Source organism: Phaethon lepturus, unplaced genomic scaffold (assembly GCF_000687285.1).
Source record: "Phaethon lepturus isolate BGI_N335 unplaced genomic scaffold, ASM68728v1 scaffold6517, whole genome shotgun sequence".
NCBI lineage: Eukaryota > Metazoa > Chordata > Aves > Phaethontiformes > Phaethontidae > Phaethon > Phaethon lepturus.
Window position 1 is genome coordinate 29,391 of NW_010553930.1, and position 21,051 is coordinate 50,441.

At 41.5% G+C, this 21,051-nt stretch overlaps 1 protein-coding gene across 1 annotated transcript in view; it reads left to right on the forward strand.

Annotated features, from left to right (window-relative positions):
• LOC104624325 (retinoic acid receptor beta) overlaps positions 1 to 21,051 on the forward strand; it is a gene marked incomplete at its 3' end in the record, with an annotated part of 78,662 nt that overhangs the window by 29,384 nt on the left and 28,227 nt on the right. The window contains exon 4 of the mRNA XM_010291662.1: positions 15,805 to 15,946. Within this exon, the coding sequence (XP_010289964.1) occupies positions 15,805 to 15,946 (142 nt within the window). The remainder of the gene's footprint in view (positions 1 to 15,804; positions 15,947 to 21,051) is intronic.

Below are 21,051 nucleotides of genomic sequence, written 5' to 3' on the forward strand. Positions count from 1 at the left end.
GCTTATTTACAACTTTTCCATTTTGTAAACTGTGTGGCATTTCAGAGGCGGGTTTTGGAATCTACTTGTGTGTTTCATGACCTCAGTTAAAGACTTCTGAAATCTTTTTTTTTTCTTTTCCTTTCCCCCCTGGTCTCTGGGTGTTGCTAAATAGCACGCAAACAAATTCCATACGAAATGAGCAACTTGGATTTATCCAGCTGGTACAAGTGGTTATAGGACTGGCTGTCACCAAAAGCTCAGCTCTTTGGTCCTGACTTTACTCGTCATTGTAGCCGGGTTTGCAGAAAGGGAGACTGCGTGTAGTGGGCTGGATTCCCCACACAATACTGTCATTGTGTGGGCGAGGAGGAGAAGCTGGTGTTCTGGCAGCTTCAGCTGTCTCTGAAAGCATTGTCCCTTGTTCTGAGCGTTTAAAAGACGGCATAGATCCTGGCTTGAATTTGGTGGGCAGCAAAGATGCCTAGAACAGTTTCAGGAGAGAAGACAGCGCAGCATATAAGAGAGTAGGTTTACAGTCCAGCAGTTTTGTCTGAATGATCAAGGTGCCTCTCTGCCTGTTGTTGATGCTAACAGACAAAAATGTAGATAAATCTACTTCAGAGTGATCCCAGGTCAGCTTTTATCATGAAAGAAGAATAGCTTTCCTTCCATCAGAGTTTTCATATAAAATCACATCTAATGTGGGATCATTAAATTACAAGAGGAGCCACATCTAATATATTTTCAAAGGTCTTCGGCTGTGAAAATATGTCTCTCTGTTTGACACCTTCCTGACTTTTTTTTTTTAAATATTGCAAAGACTTTAAGCACTCTGGAAAAGAGACATTGATATAAACCTTGAAATTTAGGTCTGTAATTCTGTAGGACTGACTTCCACCAAAAAAAAAAAAATAGAAGATACAAAAGAGAAAAAGGGGGGGAGGGGGAGAGAAAAAGAAAAAAAAAGAGAAAATTAAGTGCTTTTGCTTTGTCCAGATTTGCTGAGTTAGGAGAAAAGCTGTCATTTTGTTACAGCTTTATCTTACTTGCTTACAGATGCAGCAGGAGGCAGTCCTACCACTCAACTTGAGTACCCTAACTTTGAAGACTGGGCTCTCTCTGCAGTCAGTGGAGAGAGGGGAACTCCTCTGAAGACCGATGCAGAGGTTCTAAACTAGGTCTACTCTGGGTCGCCCTCCAGAGCAGCCTGTCTCCATGAGCCATTGGGTTAGGTGCCCAAAAGCACACTTTTTAAAATTTTCTCCATGACATCCCCCGCTGTTATGTCCCTCTGGATGCTGAGAGGGTTGGGGTTCCCCTGTTGCGAGCTGTGAATCCATGGTCAGCATCGGTCAACAGCAGATTTACAAAATGCTACTGACTGCAAGTGGAACTGGTTTTGATTTTACTTATTTATTTAAAGTTTAATGGCAAGGATATTATGCTTTGGTCTGCAAGAAATGTTGATGAGCAGCCTAAAATATTTTAGGGATTGTCGTAACAGAGTTTCCTTTATGGAACAGTGTCCTTCGGGACAGATGCCTTTTTCTTTTAGTAATGCCTCTTACATCATGTGAGGACGGATTTGCATGTTCTTAGGCAGTTCTGGGATTGCAGAGGGATCTTAAGCAGCAATTCTTTTTGATAACAACACTCTTGTACCTGTTAGCTTCTAGCTATAACGTAATTATATTTAAGTCTATATTTATGCCCCTTTACTAGGAATTAAGGATCCAGACATAGAATTTTCTCAATTACCTAGCACTAAAAAATAAAAGCAAGCTTGGTAAAACCAGCTAAGTAATATTTTGTATATTTGTTTGTTTCCCTGGCATGTTTTAATCACCTACAAATGAAACAAAAGTAAGAAATGTAAAGTTGAAAATATGTGCACAGTATGATTTGTGTCAGGGAAAGAAGTAATATTGTTTGCAGCAATGCAATTGTAAAAGCTTCTATTGGCTCAAAGAAAATATAGATCAGCTCGAATGATCAAGCTGTATTCGTCTCCATTTAAACTGTATTAGTAAGTGACAGTGCCAGCAGTAGAGATGCATGCTGTCATGCATGCACAGCTATGAAAAATTCCTCAAATCATGGAAAATTGCTCCTAGTTTTAGCTAAATCAATGATAGTTTTTTTTAGAAGGTGAAAAACGTATTTTGAGATACGTTTCTGCATACTATTAATATCATCTGATCTTAAACTGTAGGCACTTCGAAGTATAGCAACGTTCAAAACCATTCATTTGCAGAAAATGCCATGTGCAGAAAGACACTAAAAGAGTTGCAACTGATTTAAATGTAGTACTGGAAACCTGGAATTTTTACATATTTTGTACTATCAGAGGAGACCTGATTGTTTTAATGCTGTCTTTGAGAATTTAGTTTTTAAAATAACTAAACCAGGAAAGCCAGGTGTCCTTTGAAAAGCTGGTATCTGTGTTACAGTAAGTTCTTAATTAATTTTTCTCTTTGTTTGGAAAACTTTCACCAGGTACTGAATTTATTTCAAATTTTTGAAGGAAGGGGAAGCATATATTTATTGGAATTCCACTGAGAGCAAGGAAACATGATGAAATAGATGTGATCAGGAACAAAAATGTTGTGTTACCATGTATTTTAAAATCCCTTTCTGGGTTGTGTGAATGACATGGAATGAAGAAGAAGAAATTGCCAACCATGATAGATGCCAAAAATGAAAATTGTGTTGTGTGTTTGAATGCCATGTTTGATTTCTGATGCCTTGGGCATCAAGATACCTCTGCTGCTCCCCTGCACTGGGTTTCTGGAGCAGAGAGGGACGAAGAGGAGCAGGGTCCATAGGGCAGGTAACAGCACGTACATCCACAGCTAATCTTTTTCTTATCCTGCCTGTTGCCCTCAGTCATAGACCAGGGGTTCATCTTAAGCTGTGAGAATAATTGTTTTTACTAATTACTTTATTTTTTTCTGGCAGCGATGCCAGCGCTATAGAAGTGCAGAGGTTATCCCAAATTGCTTTCTAACTGTGCTAACCACACCGCTCCAGTTATTTGTGAGCACAAGTGCTAATGTCCTGTGTAAACAGGAACTGGAAACTACTCTCTGATTTTGCATAAACTGTCAAATAACAACATATAATTGTTTGGCTTAAATCTTGTACTCCCTTCTCATGCAAAATTCCTCATACCATCAGCGAAGGCTTTCTCAAAAAAGAACAGCAGCATTACACTCTCAAACTGTGGTGCATTGGTTACCAGCCATGTTTTGGGGCAGTGCTTTGCAGTGTTCAGTATCGGGAAGGTTTCTGACTGTACCAACTAGCGTTCCTCCTGCATGCAGCCATCTCCTGCGGCCAGTGTGGATGCAGCCATCCCATTTCAGAGGCTGAAGGAGTTAACTAAGGTAGATGTGGACTTTCCCATCGTACATCAGCCAGCCATAGTGCCCATGGTTGTCCCCAAGAGCATTTCCTAATGTAGATGTAGCCTTCATGCCTGCTGACCTTGGCATAACTTTTCAGGGTCTTTAGCCAATAACCAAAATTAAGGGGTTTCATAAGTGTACAAAATGGAATTATCCATTATCTAATTCTGTTTACTTACATGTTAAGTAGCTATTCAGATGCTCTTTGTTTGCCTACTTATTTTGAATTTATTTTGAATGATACACATATCTGTATTTTCTGGTTATTTTAAACCATCATGCAGTCTGTAAGTGGTCAGCTTCCCAATTTCCAAACACTCTGAATGGCCTCAGAAAGTGACTTTCCATTGCTCTCTGTGCTTACTGACTGACCTGCTAATGGAAACAGAGGTTCTTTCTAATCCCAAATGAAGTGTTCCTTTGAGGAAATTTCCTAAAGGGGTATTTTCTTTAGTTTCTTCTGGAAATGGAGTGCAATTGAATTTGCAGCATGGATCCCAGAGCTGTTCAGCTTTGCAGAGCTGCTCTTCGTGAAATTTCAGCCTTGTGCTATAGCAGGAAATATAATTGGATGTCATTTTCCAAGATTCGGCATTTCCAATAGTCAACTTTACAGATTCTTTCTTCATTGTTTATTGTATAATTCTTCTTTTTCTTCCCCCTGTAAAACAAAACATATGCCTTACTAAAAAAAGTTTTCCACTTTTGAGTAGCCATTCCGAAAGTCAGAAACTGCCAATGTTAAGGTTATACCCATGTGCCTTTCTTTCCCTCTTTGTATCTGGATTTTGCTATAGTCTTCAAGTATGGATACGTTGTTTCTTGAGTTCCATGAAAAGGACATACGTGTTGTGTCCTTCTTCCTGTTTTATATTATTCTGACTGTTTCTGAGCAGCTTTCCATGTACAGGAGCCACTCCTAGGCGTGACATCTGTGCAGCTCTGTGCTCCAATTATAAAAACTTACTGTAGTGGTAAAGAAGCCATGCATCCAATTCTGTAATTGGTAGTTTTGGTATATTGGTATAGTAACTGCTTAATTGGTATACTACTGCAGCTGGCCTGCCAAATATTCAGGGTCCCTACCCATAAATTGTTCTTCCCTTTGATAATGTGCAGGAGTCCCCACAATTTCCACAGCTCAATTCAGGAGACAGCTGAGAAGTAGAAAGCCATTTTTGTGTATGAAGTCCTTTATGATTTCACATGCCCACACTTAAAATTCCTTATTTAATGTATTTTAGTGGGAAAAGTTACTGTGCAATAAAAACTGTATCACAATACCTACATTTAAAGGGGAAAAGGTATATTGTTATTGGATCCTCTGTCTAGAGTAACAGATACATAAATTACAAGGTGAGATGGCAGTCACAAGTAGAGCCAAAAAAATGTAGATTTAGTTGGCTGTAAATGCAGTTGCTGATTTGACTCCAGCTATAGTGAACCTCAGCGACTGCTGAGGACCCTGCCAGTGCTGGAGGGGAGAGCCAGCAGCCCCCAGCCGCGGCATGTGAGCAGGGTCTGCCGTCGTCTGGAGGCAGGAAGACCCAGCAAATGTGTATGGAGCAAGTTTGTTCCCGTTTCAGAGTCTCTTTAAAAGTGACAATTTAATGGGACCCATTACTTTCAGCTGCGGCTGGTTCCCTCTCACTCCTCCCAGGCGCTTACCAGGGAAAGCAGAGATTTATAGCCACGGTGCAGCCACTCTGATGGGCTACTGTTCACTCCTCCCACGGGCGTCCCAGCTGGCTGCTTTCCACATGAATCTTCCCAACAGGGGAGAGGTCTTCCCAGCGTGCTTGGCTTGCTTTGGAGCCCTGTGCACCTATGGTAAATACATGGAAATTACTAGGTCCTCGCTTCAGAGTGCACTGTGGTCCTCGTGTGCTTTCTGCTGGTCCGAAAGAGTGGCAGTGCTCCAGATTTAGGAAGATTTAAGCAGAGCATTTCAGGGAAAGCTCTGCAGACCATCATTTTTTAAATGAATGAGCACTACTATTTTTTTACTTCTTTGGTTTTTTTTAATGAGGAGATCAAGACATTGCTCAGATGCTGCTGCAAATGGTCTTAACCAGCCCACATTTATCCTTAGTGATGCACAGTGACAGCTACCTGTACAGAAACAAAGGTGAAAACTATGTATTTTTTTGAAAGGAAAGAAGAAAAGGAGTGTTAGGTGAAGAGGGGAGATGTAAGTACAACACCCAGGAGCCACATAGATGAGCTAACTAAAAAGACCTTTTATCTTACCCCTAGTCCATGTGATTTTTGTAAACTGAAAGAATGATCGTCTTGTGACTATATGAGCTCTGTGCTTGAATCTGGCCATTGATTAAAGTCTGGCAGGGGAGGGAGAAAACAGGAAAACATCTTGCTAAGATTTTCCTATGTTAGATTAATCAGCCCCAGTTCATTCACTCGTCTCTGAAAGGTCATGTTTTCTCGTCGTCGAAGCTGCCCAGTCCCAGACTCTCCCTTTCTTCCCTACGGCTTGGCCAAGTGAACAGTGGTGCCCAGCACCGGGCAAGGTGCAGGCAGCACTGCATTTTTCCTGTAAGCTGAGATGCTTTTTCAGCATCTCAGTATGATTTCTGTCAGTTTTTGCAACAAGACGCATATCTCTTAGTGTTACCTTAAGAGTCCTTATTGCTTGGAGGAACTAGTCAGTTGATTCCTCTGGCTCTGTTTGTGCAGTTGCTAATCCCTTGCACTGGCACAGACTGCATTTCATCCACCTTCCACAGCCTGTTTTTCCCTGTTGTCGAGATCGTTTTGACTGTGTGTACTTTAACTGTGTACGGGAACCAGGCAGAGGGGTATGGCCACCATCTCACTCTTAAAAATGGTGGTTTTGCCAAGCTGGTCCAGCTCCAACTCATCCCTCTTGCTGTCGCCTTCAGTAATGAGTTTCAGCTGCAGTGTGGAAAGGTAATTTTCCTTGACTACTGCCAGTACTGGAGAGCCAGACTTGCATATTTCTGGGTGTTTACTTGAACTCTGTTTTCTAGTCTCCAGGCATCCGAGTTTCACTAAACTCTACGTTTTACAAGATTTTAGTGGGTAGTTCTGTATTAGCAGAGTTTCTTTGTTACTGACTGTGGGGGAACGAGAGCTTAGCATGAAGTAGTAAGTACAAAGTATTACTTGCCAGATTTCAAGAGATTTGATACAACATATTTGTTTCGAGATCAATTGTCAAAACTAAGAGCAACAAATATTGTGGGGAGATGATGAACATGTGTTGATGAGCCGTTCAGATGGATGCCTGAAAAACGTATGAGGAAGCATAACGCTCAAGACATCTGGTTTATTTTGGCATGTTTATGTCTGTGTTATTTCTTCTGAATATTTTTGGTTTGTTTTCTGCCTTGTTTTTGTACATCGCTTCATCCCTCCTCAGAAACTTCTCTGCTGCAGATCGGGCACATTTTAAAACTCCTCTCAGGTTGGACACAGAGAACAGAAACCTGCTGGGTCTTGAAAACGAGTGGGAGCTGTGCCGTGGCATAGCCAGTGCGAGCTCTTTGCTGGCCATCCTGGCAAGTGGCTGCTGGGCCAGCACCCACAGGCACCCGCCCGGTCAGCCAGGCTCAGGCTGGGGTGCTGCATTGGCTCCGGGTGGGTTGGGGAGGGAGCAGAGAACAGCTGGCTGTGCACACAAACTCTGTGAATCTCTCTGCTAGAGCAAGGGAATTGTGCCTCAGTCAGCTTGCAGGCATATATAAATATTTGTGGCATGGTTTGCGTTATTGTTTCAGCTGAGCTGTAAACATTTGGTTGCTGATAGTGGGTTAGAAACTAGCACCTCTATAAATTTCAGATGGTGCAGAAATGCAGGGTTTTTATATTGGCAATATATGACAATTAATGAAAGTCCCCATGTCTCTTCTGATAAATAACTGCGATGCCAAATACGTGCAGGGACTCTGCAAGCCTTCGTGGTGAAGGCTGGGAGGAGAGGAGGAGGAGGATGCAAAGCCTGCCCGTGCAGGGAACTTCTTTAGAGCATACACATACCTTCTTTCTCCCATGTAGGTTTGTGTTTGAGCTTGCCCTTCCCTCTTCACATGTTCCCATCTCTGCCAGCAGCTAAATGGAGAGGCTAATCTGAGAGACTCCTACAAGTAATTGCAGCATAGTAATTGCATAGTTGACATGAGTCTTTTCCGTGTCCTGCCAGCTGCAGGAATCTGCATGTCACTGCATTGGTATACCTTGGTGGGGATTTTTTGTTTGTTTTTACTAGGTCTTCTACTTTTTTAGAGTAGCCGTTTCTTAGTGTCCTTCCTTTGTAGCTCTATGCAAAAAAATTCCATGTATGGCTAGTAAAACTGGGATATTGTCCTTGGAAAATGGTTCCCCTGGTCCCACCACCCAAAAACCCGATGCATAATACCAGAGACCCAAAACAAGGGTGTAAACCAAAATCAGTCTTACAGTTGGGGGATAACAATTTGAAAAGTCTTTCTTGATACTGTGCTTCCATGCAAGAGAGGAGCTACATAAATGGTTTGGAAAAGTGTCATTCTTTATGAAGAAATACTGCGTTTAATTAATTCTTGCTCCTTGGAGGTCAACCTGGGGCACTCATTATTGTCTTAATTGGTGGTATAAATCCTGAGGCACTGGAGGGGAAGAGAGGGAAAAAATGATGAGCAGTTAACAACATATAGCCTTTTGGATAAGTGCTAACCAGTTGTATGACTATCCTAGTGACTTTTTACGGGTTTTTTGGGTTACAGGTCTGGTCCTCCACAAATTAGGTTAAAGGGAATTGATTTGCATAAACAAAAATATAAGAAAATAGGAAAAAGGAGTAATTAATTCCTGAGTTCTCCATTAAACTGTGTGAAATAACTCAGTGCACTGCAACCCAGAAAAGCATTTCTTTGATCTCCTGTTATTCATATTAAATTATATTCATTACTCTTCCCATCTGGAGTTTCCTAGCAGGCCAAAAATCATCCTACAGACATTACTGAAAGGAAGTTAACTGTAACTTTTTAATTGTATACATTTCATCTCTCTCTCTTTTTTTTTTTTTTTTTTTAATTTGAAGAAAACAGATGGAAGTGCATACCAGCACCTTCCTCTCTGCTTAAATTACTGAAGTGGAGAAGCAGAAAATCTCAGACCTTCTTTCCCCTCACATATTGTTTCAAGGTGATGACTGTTGTCTGGAGACTTTGACATATTTGTTAAAAAGATCATGAGTCAGTCAAAATTGAAATTGTGGAGGAATCCTTGCATAGTCTTAGGGATGCTGTGCGACCCTTGCTGGAGAAATCTGTTTGCTACGGTTTTGAACCGAATGAACACAACTCCCCCATTTCTTCAGTAGCTGCCTCTCTGCCAGCTGGCCAGAGGAAGTGTTTTAAAATCCCCAGGAAAAAAAAAAAAAAATCAACATTATGACAGTTTGGGGTATGTTTTAATGTTAGACCAAGGTTTGTGAAATCAGAAGATCTGTTGGTGTGGGGCACCATGAAAAACGGGGTTTGTTTCCAGGCTCACCAGTGGCTAATGGCTAATTGGCATCAGTAGCCCCATGAATAATTTCCTTCAAGCTCTGTCGTCAAAATTAATTTTTTTTTCTTGCCCTCTGAGGCTCATAAGACTTTTTTCACTTTAGAAACTGTAGGACTTATCAAGTGTGGTCTGCCCTGTCTTTGCTGGAGAATTTCTTCCAATTGCAGATGAATTTTGGTAGCTTAGGGAGGGGTGATACCTTCCTCATCTGCCTGTCCCTGTCCTCTGGGCCTTTTTCTCTTTTTAAGAAATGAGAAAACTCTGAAACCCTCAAGCTTTTCCATTTGTGTAAAAATAATGAAAAGAGAAGCCTTTTTTTCCCCTTAGTGGGTTGCTCTTAGGTCCACAGGTCTGTATTCCCATATGCGAGGCATGGGATAACACCTGCTTGTTTTTATGAAGTGTTTTGAGTTCTGTTGATTTGAAAGAAAACAAAACAAAACGAAACAACAAACCACCCTGTTTCAATAGCAAGTTTGGTTTTCTTTGGCCGTGGAAGGTGACGGCTACTCTTTATCTGCAGAATAAATGCCTAGGTGAGTTGAAACGTGGATGGCGAGCAGAGAGTTTCTGCTGGAAATAACAGCAACGATGGACAAACCCGGAGCACTTCCCAGGGCGGGCTGTGCCCAGCCCCTCTGCTGCCACGCAGCTGGCATCTCTAGGTGCTCCCTACAAGCTATTGATATTTAACAACGTTTATTCATTTGTTTTTGCAAAGATCTGCCTGTCCTGACATACATCATCAGCACAATTTCCCTGCTTCCTGGCAGCGAGCCTTCCTCTACTTATTGTTGTAGCTGCTTCCATTTTGTGCTGGCGGTGGTTTCCAGCCACAATGTCAGACAATTAATTTGTTTATTCTGCAAGCCGTGACTTCCAAAGCGTGATAGACAGTGCAGACATCCTGGAAAAGTGCTGTGCAACTGGGAATACGCTCATTTTAGCTTCCTTTTAGATAGCTGCTTTGGCAGCTTTCGTTACTTGTGGGGTCTCATGCTCTGGCTGCAGCCATTTTGCAGTGTCTTTTAATACTGTATGGAATCACTTAACAGCATATGCAGTGGCTTTTAGGTCTTTTATAAGCCTTTCTATGCAACTCCAGTTGTGGGATTGCATGTTATCAAGGCCTTTCAGTGCAAATATTCCCAGTGAGCAACTAAAAATTGTACATCTCTGCCTTAGCCACTGATCCTACCAGGACTTTGTGAGAAAGGGTTTTTTTGTTCCTTGACTGCTGCCACCTGTAATAAAAATACTGCAAACCACACTCTGTTCACAAATGTACCTGGGCAATTCCCTGGACACAGAGCAGAGTAGTTTTGTGCAAATCTCATCACTGAGAGAGACCTTAAATGTCTCTGTTGATACTCCAGAGAGAGCAGTAATGGGCTTCTTACCTTGCCTGCGTTACGTTTTACAGGGCTAGTAAGGATAGAGGGTAGCTTGAATGATTAAAATAAATAGACTGAAGAGAGGCTATGCATCACAGACAGATTTATTTTGTAAAAAAGGTACATATTTGTATAGCCCCTATTTCAGAATAAAGCTAACAGCAGAGGTTTCGGGTATGTTGTGGGCTGCCTTTTCTTTTCCGTTGTTACTGGTTTTTATCTTTCCCTTCAAAGCTCAGCCAGTCAGAGTTTATAAATGACTGATAAACTGTACCATAGTCTTCCCAACTCCTTTGTTTCTTTGACCATAAAGTAGCAATACACTTCACTCAGAAACTTATTTTGCAAATTTACCAAAGAGTGGCCTCTAAATCTGTGGGAGTCATAGCTGGATGCCTCTATTTGGGGGTCATCAAAGCTGAACCAGATGAACCGCGCAGGCTGTTCAAACAGATTGAGCTCGCAATAGCCCTTCTCTGATTACCCTGTCCCTGGTTTTGCAGTGCAAGTTTTCAACTTGTAAGCCCGCTACATCTGCAAATAAGATTTGGCATGCCCTATGCTGGCAAAATATTTTTAAGACGTTTTTGAGATCAAATGATCCATCTCTTCATGCGATGCGCGGAACTTGAGCTCTAAATCATCTGTCTTGCCAAAATCAACTGGACAGTGAAGGAGAGGGAGTTGTATAGATTCCCTGTCAGATATGTAAGGGTAGCAGTTCATGCTAACAATTCTGTAAGACTTCATAAGCTTGAACCCTTAATATTATCTTGAGGGCTCATCCTTAATGGCCACCTTTGTATTCAGATAACCAGTGGCATAATGGCATTTAAAGTATCACTGAAATAGTTAATATTCTCTGTAGGCATCACTGCTCTGTACTGAGGTCTTTAATTTTGACACACTACCGGGCGAATACTACAAAAGTAAGTGGTGAGTGCAATGAGGTGGGGTTTTTTGGCACTGTGTTGAAGTTAGACTGACTAAATAGGTTATTTAGTCCTAAGCAATGGACCTAGTAAACTGGGTTTATTTGTTGCTTAATACGTGTGGTTTCACGTATCACTCTCTGCTTTCAGTGCAGCAGATAAGATATCAACACAATTAAAAGTGAAAAATAATCTGTCTGCTCTGCCAGTGGTGGATGCTCGGAGAACACACGCTGATACAATAGATTTCTGAATAATTTATACTCAGCGTTTTTTCCTTGCACTCCGTAAATGAGGACGCCTAATGTGGCATGGTCAGAGTGATACTCTATCTGTCATCCATTAAGATAACAAGATTGGTGGGCCTGGGAGGAGCGTGACGTAGTGGGCAGAAAAGATGAGATTAAAAATTGAAATGTTTGTCCGAAAGGCTATGTGTACAGAATGCCAATAAAAGCAGCTCAGAGGACGGAATTAATTCATAAGTGTGATTTCTGCAAAGCTTTGTTTGTCTTCGCTAAAATAAAAACACAAGATACATGTTCCTTTCAAAAGTTGTGGATAAAAGGAATATTAGAGCAAATCACTATTCCTGATAGGCTTTCAGTAGCTTCCACTGCTTTAAATTCAAGTACTTTGTAGGTGCTATCAAAAACAATTATGTGTGACAGTAATGCTTTATGTCTCACAGAATTTTTTTTATATATTCATAAGGCATTTTAAATTACAAAGAATCATTTGTGCTTGTTTTTGGCACAGGAGTGTCTCATCTCCTGTCACAGGGTGTTAATTTGGATGGGATGTGAAAATTTTTGCGTTAAAAAAATTGCTTATGTAAATATTCAGCCAAACAGATTCCTTTTGAGGTAAAGGTATTTACAGTAAGTAGTAACTTTGTATTCCAGAAGCCAGTAGGCACTTGAAGTTGATTAATTTATAAGCAGTGGTGGTTTGCTGTCTCTGAAGTTTCTGACAACTTCTAAAGGTTAGGTCGCCTTCAGATTTTCTTGGGTTTTGAAGAAACTGTTGGGGTTGTGAGATCAGATGGAAGTCATTTGACAACAAGCGCTTGGAGGAAAACTTAGGCCTGCTTCTAACTTTGCTATTTTTAGTGAACAGGCCAGTGTATTATACCTGTGCTGTCTGGAACCCAGCCTTATACTGGTTTAACTGTGCTTTTCTGTTTAACCAGGCAGCGAGCCGGGTTGCTGCCCGCTCTGCCCATCCCTGTGTCCTGCGGCGTTTTCCCTCGCTGCCGAGCCGCAGGTAACCAAAGCAGGTGAGGTGCAAACCCCCGCAGGGGGGTAGACTGGACTCTGTCCTTTTTTTTTTTAGCCTAGTATCAGACTCGGGAAATATTTCTGAGCATGACCCTGCTTGCAGGGCCACCCGAAGCGCGTGGCTGCACGGCACCAGCCTGCGGAGTGCCCAGCGAGTGCTCCTCGCCCGCCGCTGCGCCGCGTCCTGGCACTCCCCACGTGGTGGCTTTGGTTCGGGGTTTGTATGCAAAGAAATTAAGTAATACTTGTAATCTGGGCATTTTTCTTAGTGCCTGTCCAGAGGAAATTTTGAAGATCAAATCTTTTCAGTGACATGTTGCTGAGGTTTTACAGTGGCCTTGCCACAAATCTTAGTAGAAATAGTATCCACGTGTTTTCTTAAGGAGTAGTCGGGGAGTGGGCACGAACGTGCTGTTGAGAAGCAGGTCCTTAGTGTTGAGCAGAACCACATTATGCCTTTTTTCACCTGGGTATTTCACATAAACAAGCTCTTTTTTCTTTCTGTTTCATGAGTAACTCCAGGAAGAAAAGCAAATGCAGGTGTTAAAAAGCAGTTTGTAAAACAACAGCCTAAGCTTCCACAACACCTTTGTCTATATCTTTCACTCTGTGTCGGACATTGCCTGGGGAGGTCAGGCTGTTGAAGAAACTGTCTTCATTTCAACCTGGAGACCTGCATTTTCCGAGTTTCTTCTTTTTAAGCCTTTTATATTAGTAATGAGTTCATGAATGCTTTATAGTTGCTGTCTGCAGAAGTTGGATCACCTTTTTCTGTTGGGCTGTGTGGTCAACTTTGTATAACTGAGAGAGCCTCCTCTGCTTTCCTTCCTGATGGGCTGTAATTAAACCCTAGGTTAAAAGGATGCAGAACTTGTGTCTAAATATCAGAACAACTGATCAATCAGTGGGTGCCATTAGCTAGTGGTTTCCTTTTGGTGAAGTACAGGTATATCTGGAGGAGGCTGTTTCCTCTTTTCCCTGTATTGGGTGACACTTTTGAAGCTCATAGTTCATTTCAAGTGGTGCCTGTGTCAGTAAACCAGAAGTCTCAAGCATGGGTGCACGGCAGCCTCTGCCCCAAAGTATGTGCAGGCAAAGAGAAGGTTTTGGGGGCTGTTTTTTTTTTTTAAATTCCTTCAGTTGTTCAGCGTGATGAGACAGTTGCTGCATGAGAGGGTCATTTTTGTTTGTTCAAGCCATTTTGTCTCCTGCCCTGTCAGGCTGGTGGTAGGAGAGTTGTTCCATCGGTGACTGTGGGTGTTAATTTACATGCAGCACTGGATTAAGCTGGGGTGGCTGCAGGGGAAAGCGACCAGTCTTGGCTTCCTCTACCTCTTTGCAGCTAAAAAGTGGTGACCAAATAAGTCCTATAGAGACCCTTGAACCAGCACAGCTCACACTTCCTGTCTGTTGAATTAAACCAAAATAGACGCCATAGACTTCTCACATTTCTAGTTAGCATCGTAAGCAATTACTGCGGAGCGGGCATCATCATTAGGGGAATATCAAAGCAAGAAAACAGTAAGTATTACCATACATTTTCTTCTCGGCAAGTGAACAAATGTACATACACTTGTCATACTTGCATTGCAAAGATTCAAGCAGTTTTAATGTTCAAAAGTGTGGAATATAAAATAGCAGTGTTATTGATAACTTAAAAGGTTTTAATTGTCTAAACAAATAGCTTTAAATTCCTATTCTGTGTCCACTAGCTTAAGGAAAAGAAGGGAGCAAAGAGTTTTTATTTACCTCTTTGATGGTAGTATTAAGTATCTCCTAAAATCAGAGGAGCTAATCTCAGGATGAGGCTTGCCTGTGCAAGAGCTGCAGAAAACTATTGCCAGGGGTTACGTGATTGAGGAGGCATTTTTCAGTTCTGAGTGAATTTGAGGTATTTTCATAACATTAGCATCTATAGCATGTTGGGTGTGCAAGGAATTTATGACCAGCCCTACTGACTGTGCCTGCCCTACCACTCCCTGATCATATGGCCAGAAACTCTCCCAGTTAACTCTGAATGATAGGGTTTTTGGCTTTTGAACTGTTCGCATATCTCGATGAGTGCTTCTAGGAGAGCCAGTTTGATAGCTTACCATGATTGCATCTTTAGACAAATGCATTGTGGGCACAGAGCTATCATCTGCAGCATCAAGTTTACCGCTTCCCCGTAGGGTGTAAACATGTGGCTTGTTGAAGAGTTTTAACCTCTCAAGCCCTCCAACAAATATTAAATTGCTAACTATTCTTCCATAATGCTATGACGTTGACTGAAATTTGACCCTGGTGCTTGCTGAAACAATTTTCAAAATCTGAGTGAGAAGGTTAAATAGTGCTGTCAAATTTCCAAATGTCTGTTGCAGAAATACTTTCACTGAATATCTGTGGGTTGAACTCTAAAATGATTGAAGTAATCCTCTTTTTTTTTTTTTCCTTCATTATTATACGGTGTTATCTGAAGCTTGGTTTTTAGTGCAGATAAAGAAATTAACTTGGTTTTTGCCTTTTTTCTGTGCCAGCAAACCTTGCCATTTATGGCTGTTTTTCTCTCTTTTACTTGCTGAAGGAGGAATCCAGTCAAATGGTGTTCCTTAAGTATAAACCAGACCTCTAGCTCTCCTTAATTTCTGTTCAAGATCATTGTAATTACTTGATTATTTTCACAGCTGTATCTGAATAAGAAAAAAATGCTGTAATTGGCAACTTTTACAAGTTCACAACTCAATAACCTGATGCTGGAACTCTTCCACCTGCAGAAGCCTCATTAATTGCTGTAGGAGTTCCAGCAGCTAAGAGACCTGGGTTTCAAATTATTTCTCTTTTTACATTTAGCCTTCAAACTAGAGAATCTCTGCAGTAGCAAAAATAGACAGGACCTTTAAGCTGAGAGAGGCTGTCAGTTGTTGGATGAGTGCTTGACTTCCAAGTGGAACTGTTAGGAAGGCTGTTGTTTACCCAACTCATTACTACATCCATAAGCCCAAACTATTTTTATTTGAGCTTTTTCGTAAAATCTAGGACTTAATTTCCTGAATGCTGTTACTAGTTCTAGCTTTGCTTATTTTGGCCTTAGGTTGCATTATTTAATTAGTTTTTATTTAAGAGATGAGTCTTATGTTGCAAGAAACAGTACTAAATTATAATAAGACTGAGTCTTCAAAGATGCCATACTGCAGCCATAACTTTGAATTTATTTTGTTATTTTAAAGCAATGTTAGTGCCTGTCTCTAAGGGTTATGGGAAGCTCAAAAGTTTATTTGATTTCTTTCTTTCTTGATTTCAGGGCTTTTTCCGCAGGAGTATCCAGAAGAACATGGTTTACACATGTCACAGAGATAAAAACTGTGTTATCAATAAAGTTACCAGAAATCGCTGCCAGTACTGCAGACTACAGAAGTGCTTTGAAGTGGGAATGTCCAAAGAATGTAAGTTGTCTTCAGAAACAATTTATTGTTTGTCATATCCTACGTATATGTGGCAGTCCCAAGGGAGAAAAACACTGTGCAATTATGTGATTGAAGCCAGTATCTGCATTCATACGCAGAGAAAGGAGTATGAATTTTGTACACAACTTCAGACCTGTACTTTACGAACCTCTCAGTCCTTAACTTTGCAGTCTAAATGCCATCAGTTAAGAACTTTTAGTGCAGCACTACAGCGTGGCCACCCTGTGTGGGTGTGAGAATGCCCAGTTGGGTAATTTCACCAGGTTTTCTAAAAGAACAAACCCACAGATACTTGCTTTAAGATTGGCTTACCTCCCATCTGGTCTAGAAATGGCTTCTTGGGGCAGGGGTGTAAGGGGGACAGCACTGGCTTCTTAAGCTTGGTTTCAATCCTTCCTCTGCCCTGTAGACCTGTGGCTTTGCTAGGCTTGATTTCACAAGAGCTTCCCACTGGCTCTCGTGCAGCAGGCAGCAGCCTTCTTCAGCGTTGCACCTTCTCCCTCGCACCAGCACAGGTGTTTGTGCCAGAGGTCCTTCTTTTAGCGGTAACGCCCGTTTGTGCCATTTTACAAAAACTGACAGTACAATGGCATTGAGTCTTCTGTTCTTACTGGCTGGAGCCTCTCTGAAAGGTGAAACAAGCTGGCAAATCCTCTTCTAAACCAGCAAAGCCAGTAAACCTGACTATGTAAAAGTGCTGCCAAGTGCACAAAAAACCCAAAGGATTTTCCTCTCCCTTCGTTTCCAGAAATCTCTGGTTTGCCCTTTAAATTAACATTTTAAAATAGTTAGGTAGAAATCTGTGATTTTTCTCTTTTTCCAGTTTATTGATATCCCTGTCAAGCATGAAAATTTAGCTAATAAAGCTATTCTCAAATCCCTATGGGTTAATGCTTCTGAAACTTTATCATTTTTTATTGGAGTGACTGCAGTAGCAAAGTCTTTGGTGTAGTGATTTGTTTGATTGTTGAGGGTTTTTACTTCAGTGATGTTCCTGACAATTCCAATAATAAACACTACAGAAATTTGCAGCATGTGCATAAGAGAGAGGGGAAGATTGCCCAACACCACTTCTTTTACTTTAATTCACCTACAGGAGTTCTTTGGAGAGACTTTAAGACCAGAGGAAAAAAAAATTACACTGATGAGATGTTCATGACTGAACTGTGATTTTAAACCAGTTCTCATCCTTAGCATTCCTCCTTCCTGAATTGTGTGGGACTTCCCAGTAGTTCCCTTCTCCATACTTGGGCAGGGGCTGAAGAGGTCCAAAAGTCACACAGGTCCCTCCTGTTTGCATCCTATTTCTCTCTCCCACCCTCTCCTTCCTCTCCTCTCACAGGAGGAGTGTTGACGAGCAGAGAAAGAACCAGGTACATCTCTAGGACCACTTTGCAGTGTTTCCAACTCCTTTTCATGGAAATCTGAAATTGTGGTTACTGAAAAGGGCCAACATCAAGTTTCAAGCAACTAGCGGAGGAGGTCTTAGGATTTCCATGATTTCACTGTCCTTGTTGGGTTTTCTAGTTTTCTCATGTGTCTGAAGTGCACTTATCTATACTTATGTATAGATTTGCTGGAGTGGAGACCATGATGGGAGTAAAGGAGAAGGTAGGCTAAATACAAAGATGCACAAAGATGTAAGATTGAATGAGGAGGATTTTATTGATAGGTATTTGACCGCATATATATCTGTGCGCAGAAGCTTTTTTCCTTGATAAAATCAGTACAGTGCAGTTTGGAAGAGAAACACTTTTCTCACTTTTCTCAACGAGGGCTTGTTGATCTTGAATTCTTAAGGATTTTGTTGCTGACGCGAAGTAGTAATCTTATTAAATGTAACGTCACATCAGAGTAGGTTTTGGAAATATCAGCAGTATTTCTAACACATTAACCAAAGTTACTTAGGGTAAAGTATAAAGACTTACTGCCTTTTAGGTGATGGATTGTTTTCTCCCATAGGGTAGCTGAAGCTTTGCCAGCAAGTATTAAGGTTTTGCTCTGCCTATTTCCTTGGGTGAACTGAGTGAAACTGCCCTTTGGCAGTTGCCTTTATCTCAAACCACTACAGGCACTGAAAGGTGGATAGCAGGTTGGAGGGGGAACAGAGGATACTGGGGAGAAGTGAGGGATGTCTTCTGGCTGCATTTCTGTAGAAGGCATTTGCAAAGGAATAGAGAAATTATTTTAAATGTCATCAGTTTGAATCCAGTGTGTCTTGTCTTCTGGGTTTAAGAACTAAGTCTGAAGTATTCTGTGTTATCCCTTCATAAACATGAGCTTTTCATCTCTTCAGAGATTTGAAAAACTATTTTCTTATCTGACCTTCTTTCATACGTGTCTCCAGGTTTCAACTCCATTTCTTTAGAAGTTTATGTAAACAAAGGCACATTTGTCAGTGGGCTTTTTCTTACCAGATGGAGGGTTTTTATTTTTCCCCAGAACCTTATTCACATTTTGTTTTTCTGTCTTACAGTTCTGTTACCTTGTAACGTGAAAGCCATGAACAAAGGACAGAAAAAAGTATCAGAGAAATCTCATAGGGAAACAAGCCTACAGTGCTCACACCAGTCCCGAATGGGGAAAGTAGTCGTGGTGGGCAGCTGCAAACAGGAACCACAAGGTCTGTTCCCAGGAGCTAAGGAGGAGTAAATGCAGTATCTCAGTACACAGAATAATCTGTGCTTAAACCCTACAGTCCTGTGTTTATTTGTTCTGCCTTTAAAGGGCATGCAAAAGTACTTGCATATGCAACTCCTTTGGAGCTTAATGAGCTTTACACACAAACATCTGAGATGAGATGAGAACTGGCTGCCCAGCCAGTGTGATAAGTAAGACTTTAAGAATGGAGGGCCAGTGTTTTGGAAGAGAAGAGTTACTGAGCATTTCTTGTATGCTTTTATCTTGTTTTAGAGAATGAAGTGAGATGATGAAGGAATGCATCAAATTTGCATTTCTTTATAGGTTGTTTTGTTTGTGTAGGGGGTAAAAAGTTATCTTCCGACCCCATGTTACTCCCCAGATCTGATCAAGAGAGGTCAATAACAAGACTGCCTCCAGGGCAGGAGTGGAGCTATTTGCCTTGTGATAATATCTGCAAGACCCCCTGAAACTGGATCCCACTAGTGTAGGGACTGTCTTTTAGTGTGCAGTTGCTGTTGCAAAATGTTTGTGCTCCAAATAGACAAGACAAAGGGTGTGAGGGGAAACGACTTAGTGATGACTGTCTTATCATCCTACAACAGGGCAAAACACAGCTTGAAATAAAGCCCTGCTGTCTTTCATCTGATCCCCCTCCTTCAGAAACTGCTGAGCTTGTGTCCCTGCAACCTGAGCTGCAGCTCTCAGTGTAACGGCCCGGAGCCAGCCCCTCTACCAGCAGTGCATCAAGTTTTGGGTTCGTTGTCGTGGCTGTCCCGCGTCAGTTCATGTGTGGGTGCTCAGTGTAGGTGCAGCTGAGGCTCTGATCCAACTCCAAGCCATTTCTATCCTTCTTACCCTTCCAGCCTGTTAATTTTTTTTAATTAACATGTAGAGACAATGGTGATCACACAGGATTTTTTTTTTTTTTTTTGGCTGCAGCTGAAGTGAGAAGGCTACTAAGGCTGACAGTGGCTCATTATGTGATGGAGAGCCTTAGGAAACTAACCTTTGCCCTTCTATTACGTGATCTCTAAGCTGACGTTGAAGCACCCTCCTTGGGCTGACCCCAGGTGTCAGCAAGAAGCACGCTGTTGCCTGGATGCACGGACCTCGGTCCTCAGGAGCTGGCGAGGGGTCACGCGTACGGCGTTGCCTCCTGCAATTAAGGGGGCACGTGGGAAGCTGGGCAAAACTCAAAAAATAACGCAGTCTTTCAAGCAGGATGCTGGAACATACCCTTTGTAAGGTGAAGCCTTCCCTTAAAGAAAACCTAAGCTGGATTTATTGCAGGGTACAAGGGGGAACAAAATGGAGCTTCCTTCTGCCACAACTGCTCAGCTGAGCCCAGCACTTCCATTCCTTTTTATAAAATTTGCAGGCTCCAAGGACTGCCACCGTGCAGCGTGCACCGTGTCCCCCTCAGACACGCACCCAGCCCGCATACCAGGGTGTGATGCAGAGAAGCCCTCCGTACTAGCATAAACCTTGTCTGCAGTAAGCTGTAACAGAGCAAAATTATGTTTATAAAGGCACAAAATTATTGTTCCAGATTGCTTCAGAGCACTGAAGCAATGTTCAGATTTGTAAATCTGCTTACAATTAACCTCCCAGGAGGGAGCGAAGGAAGAAGAGAGGGAATGCAGGGGAATTACCATGAAGTGGAGAGAATCCAGTTTTTGTGCTCCGTATTTGTGTTTTTTTTTTTTCAAACTTGCACAGAAATGTCTGTTACTTTTTGTCACAGACTTCAAAGTCTTATAATATTTAAATGCTCATGGTTCTTGGAACATATGATTGCATTCTGCTGCTGAACAATAGAATGAATTGATTTACTTATTTTAATTCTGGTTTCAGTTGGCAACCAGGAAGCATCAACTTGAAGAACTGTCATGTTTGTATTTTTTATTTTATATTTCTGTTTCATTTTCTTTCAGACTCCTTAGTGAAGTTTGATGCCATCTCCAATGAGTGGCTAAGCAGAGGTGTAGTCTGCATAGTTGCATTTGAGAAGTTTGTACAGATTCCACTGATGCAATTTTAAAGTGAATTAATCAGAACGCATGAAATCTTTGTTTAGACGCTTTTATTCAGAACTAAAGTGGGTTTTTATTCTTTTTAGCCAGCAAAAAGCACTGGATTTAAGAGTTGCTTCTGCTTTGCTATGGGCTAGATTTTTAACTAGATGCCTAAATACCACACAGTGGCTGGGGGCTTTTTCAAAAATTCCAGTGTGGTTTCCTCGCCTGCTGACTCCTGACTTGCCTTGCTTTCTCAAGAGGCATGAGCTAAATATCAGAGTGGAAATCACAAAACCCTGAATTCTGTTCTGGGACTGATTATTCTCTTTAAACACTACAAGCTGATTAGACTAGTTTTTCTATCTTGAGAGGTGAAAATGGTGAATCTTTTTACAGGGACTGGGAGACCTTGTATTGTAAGTG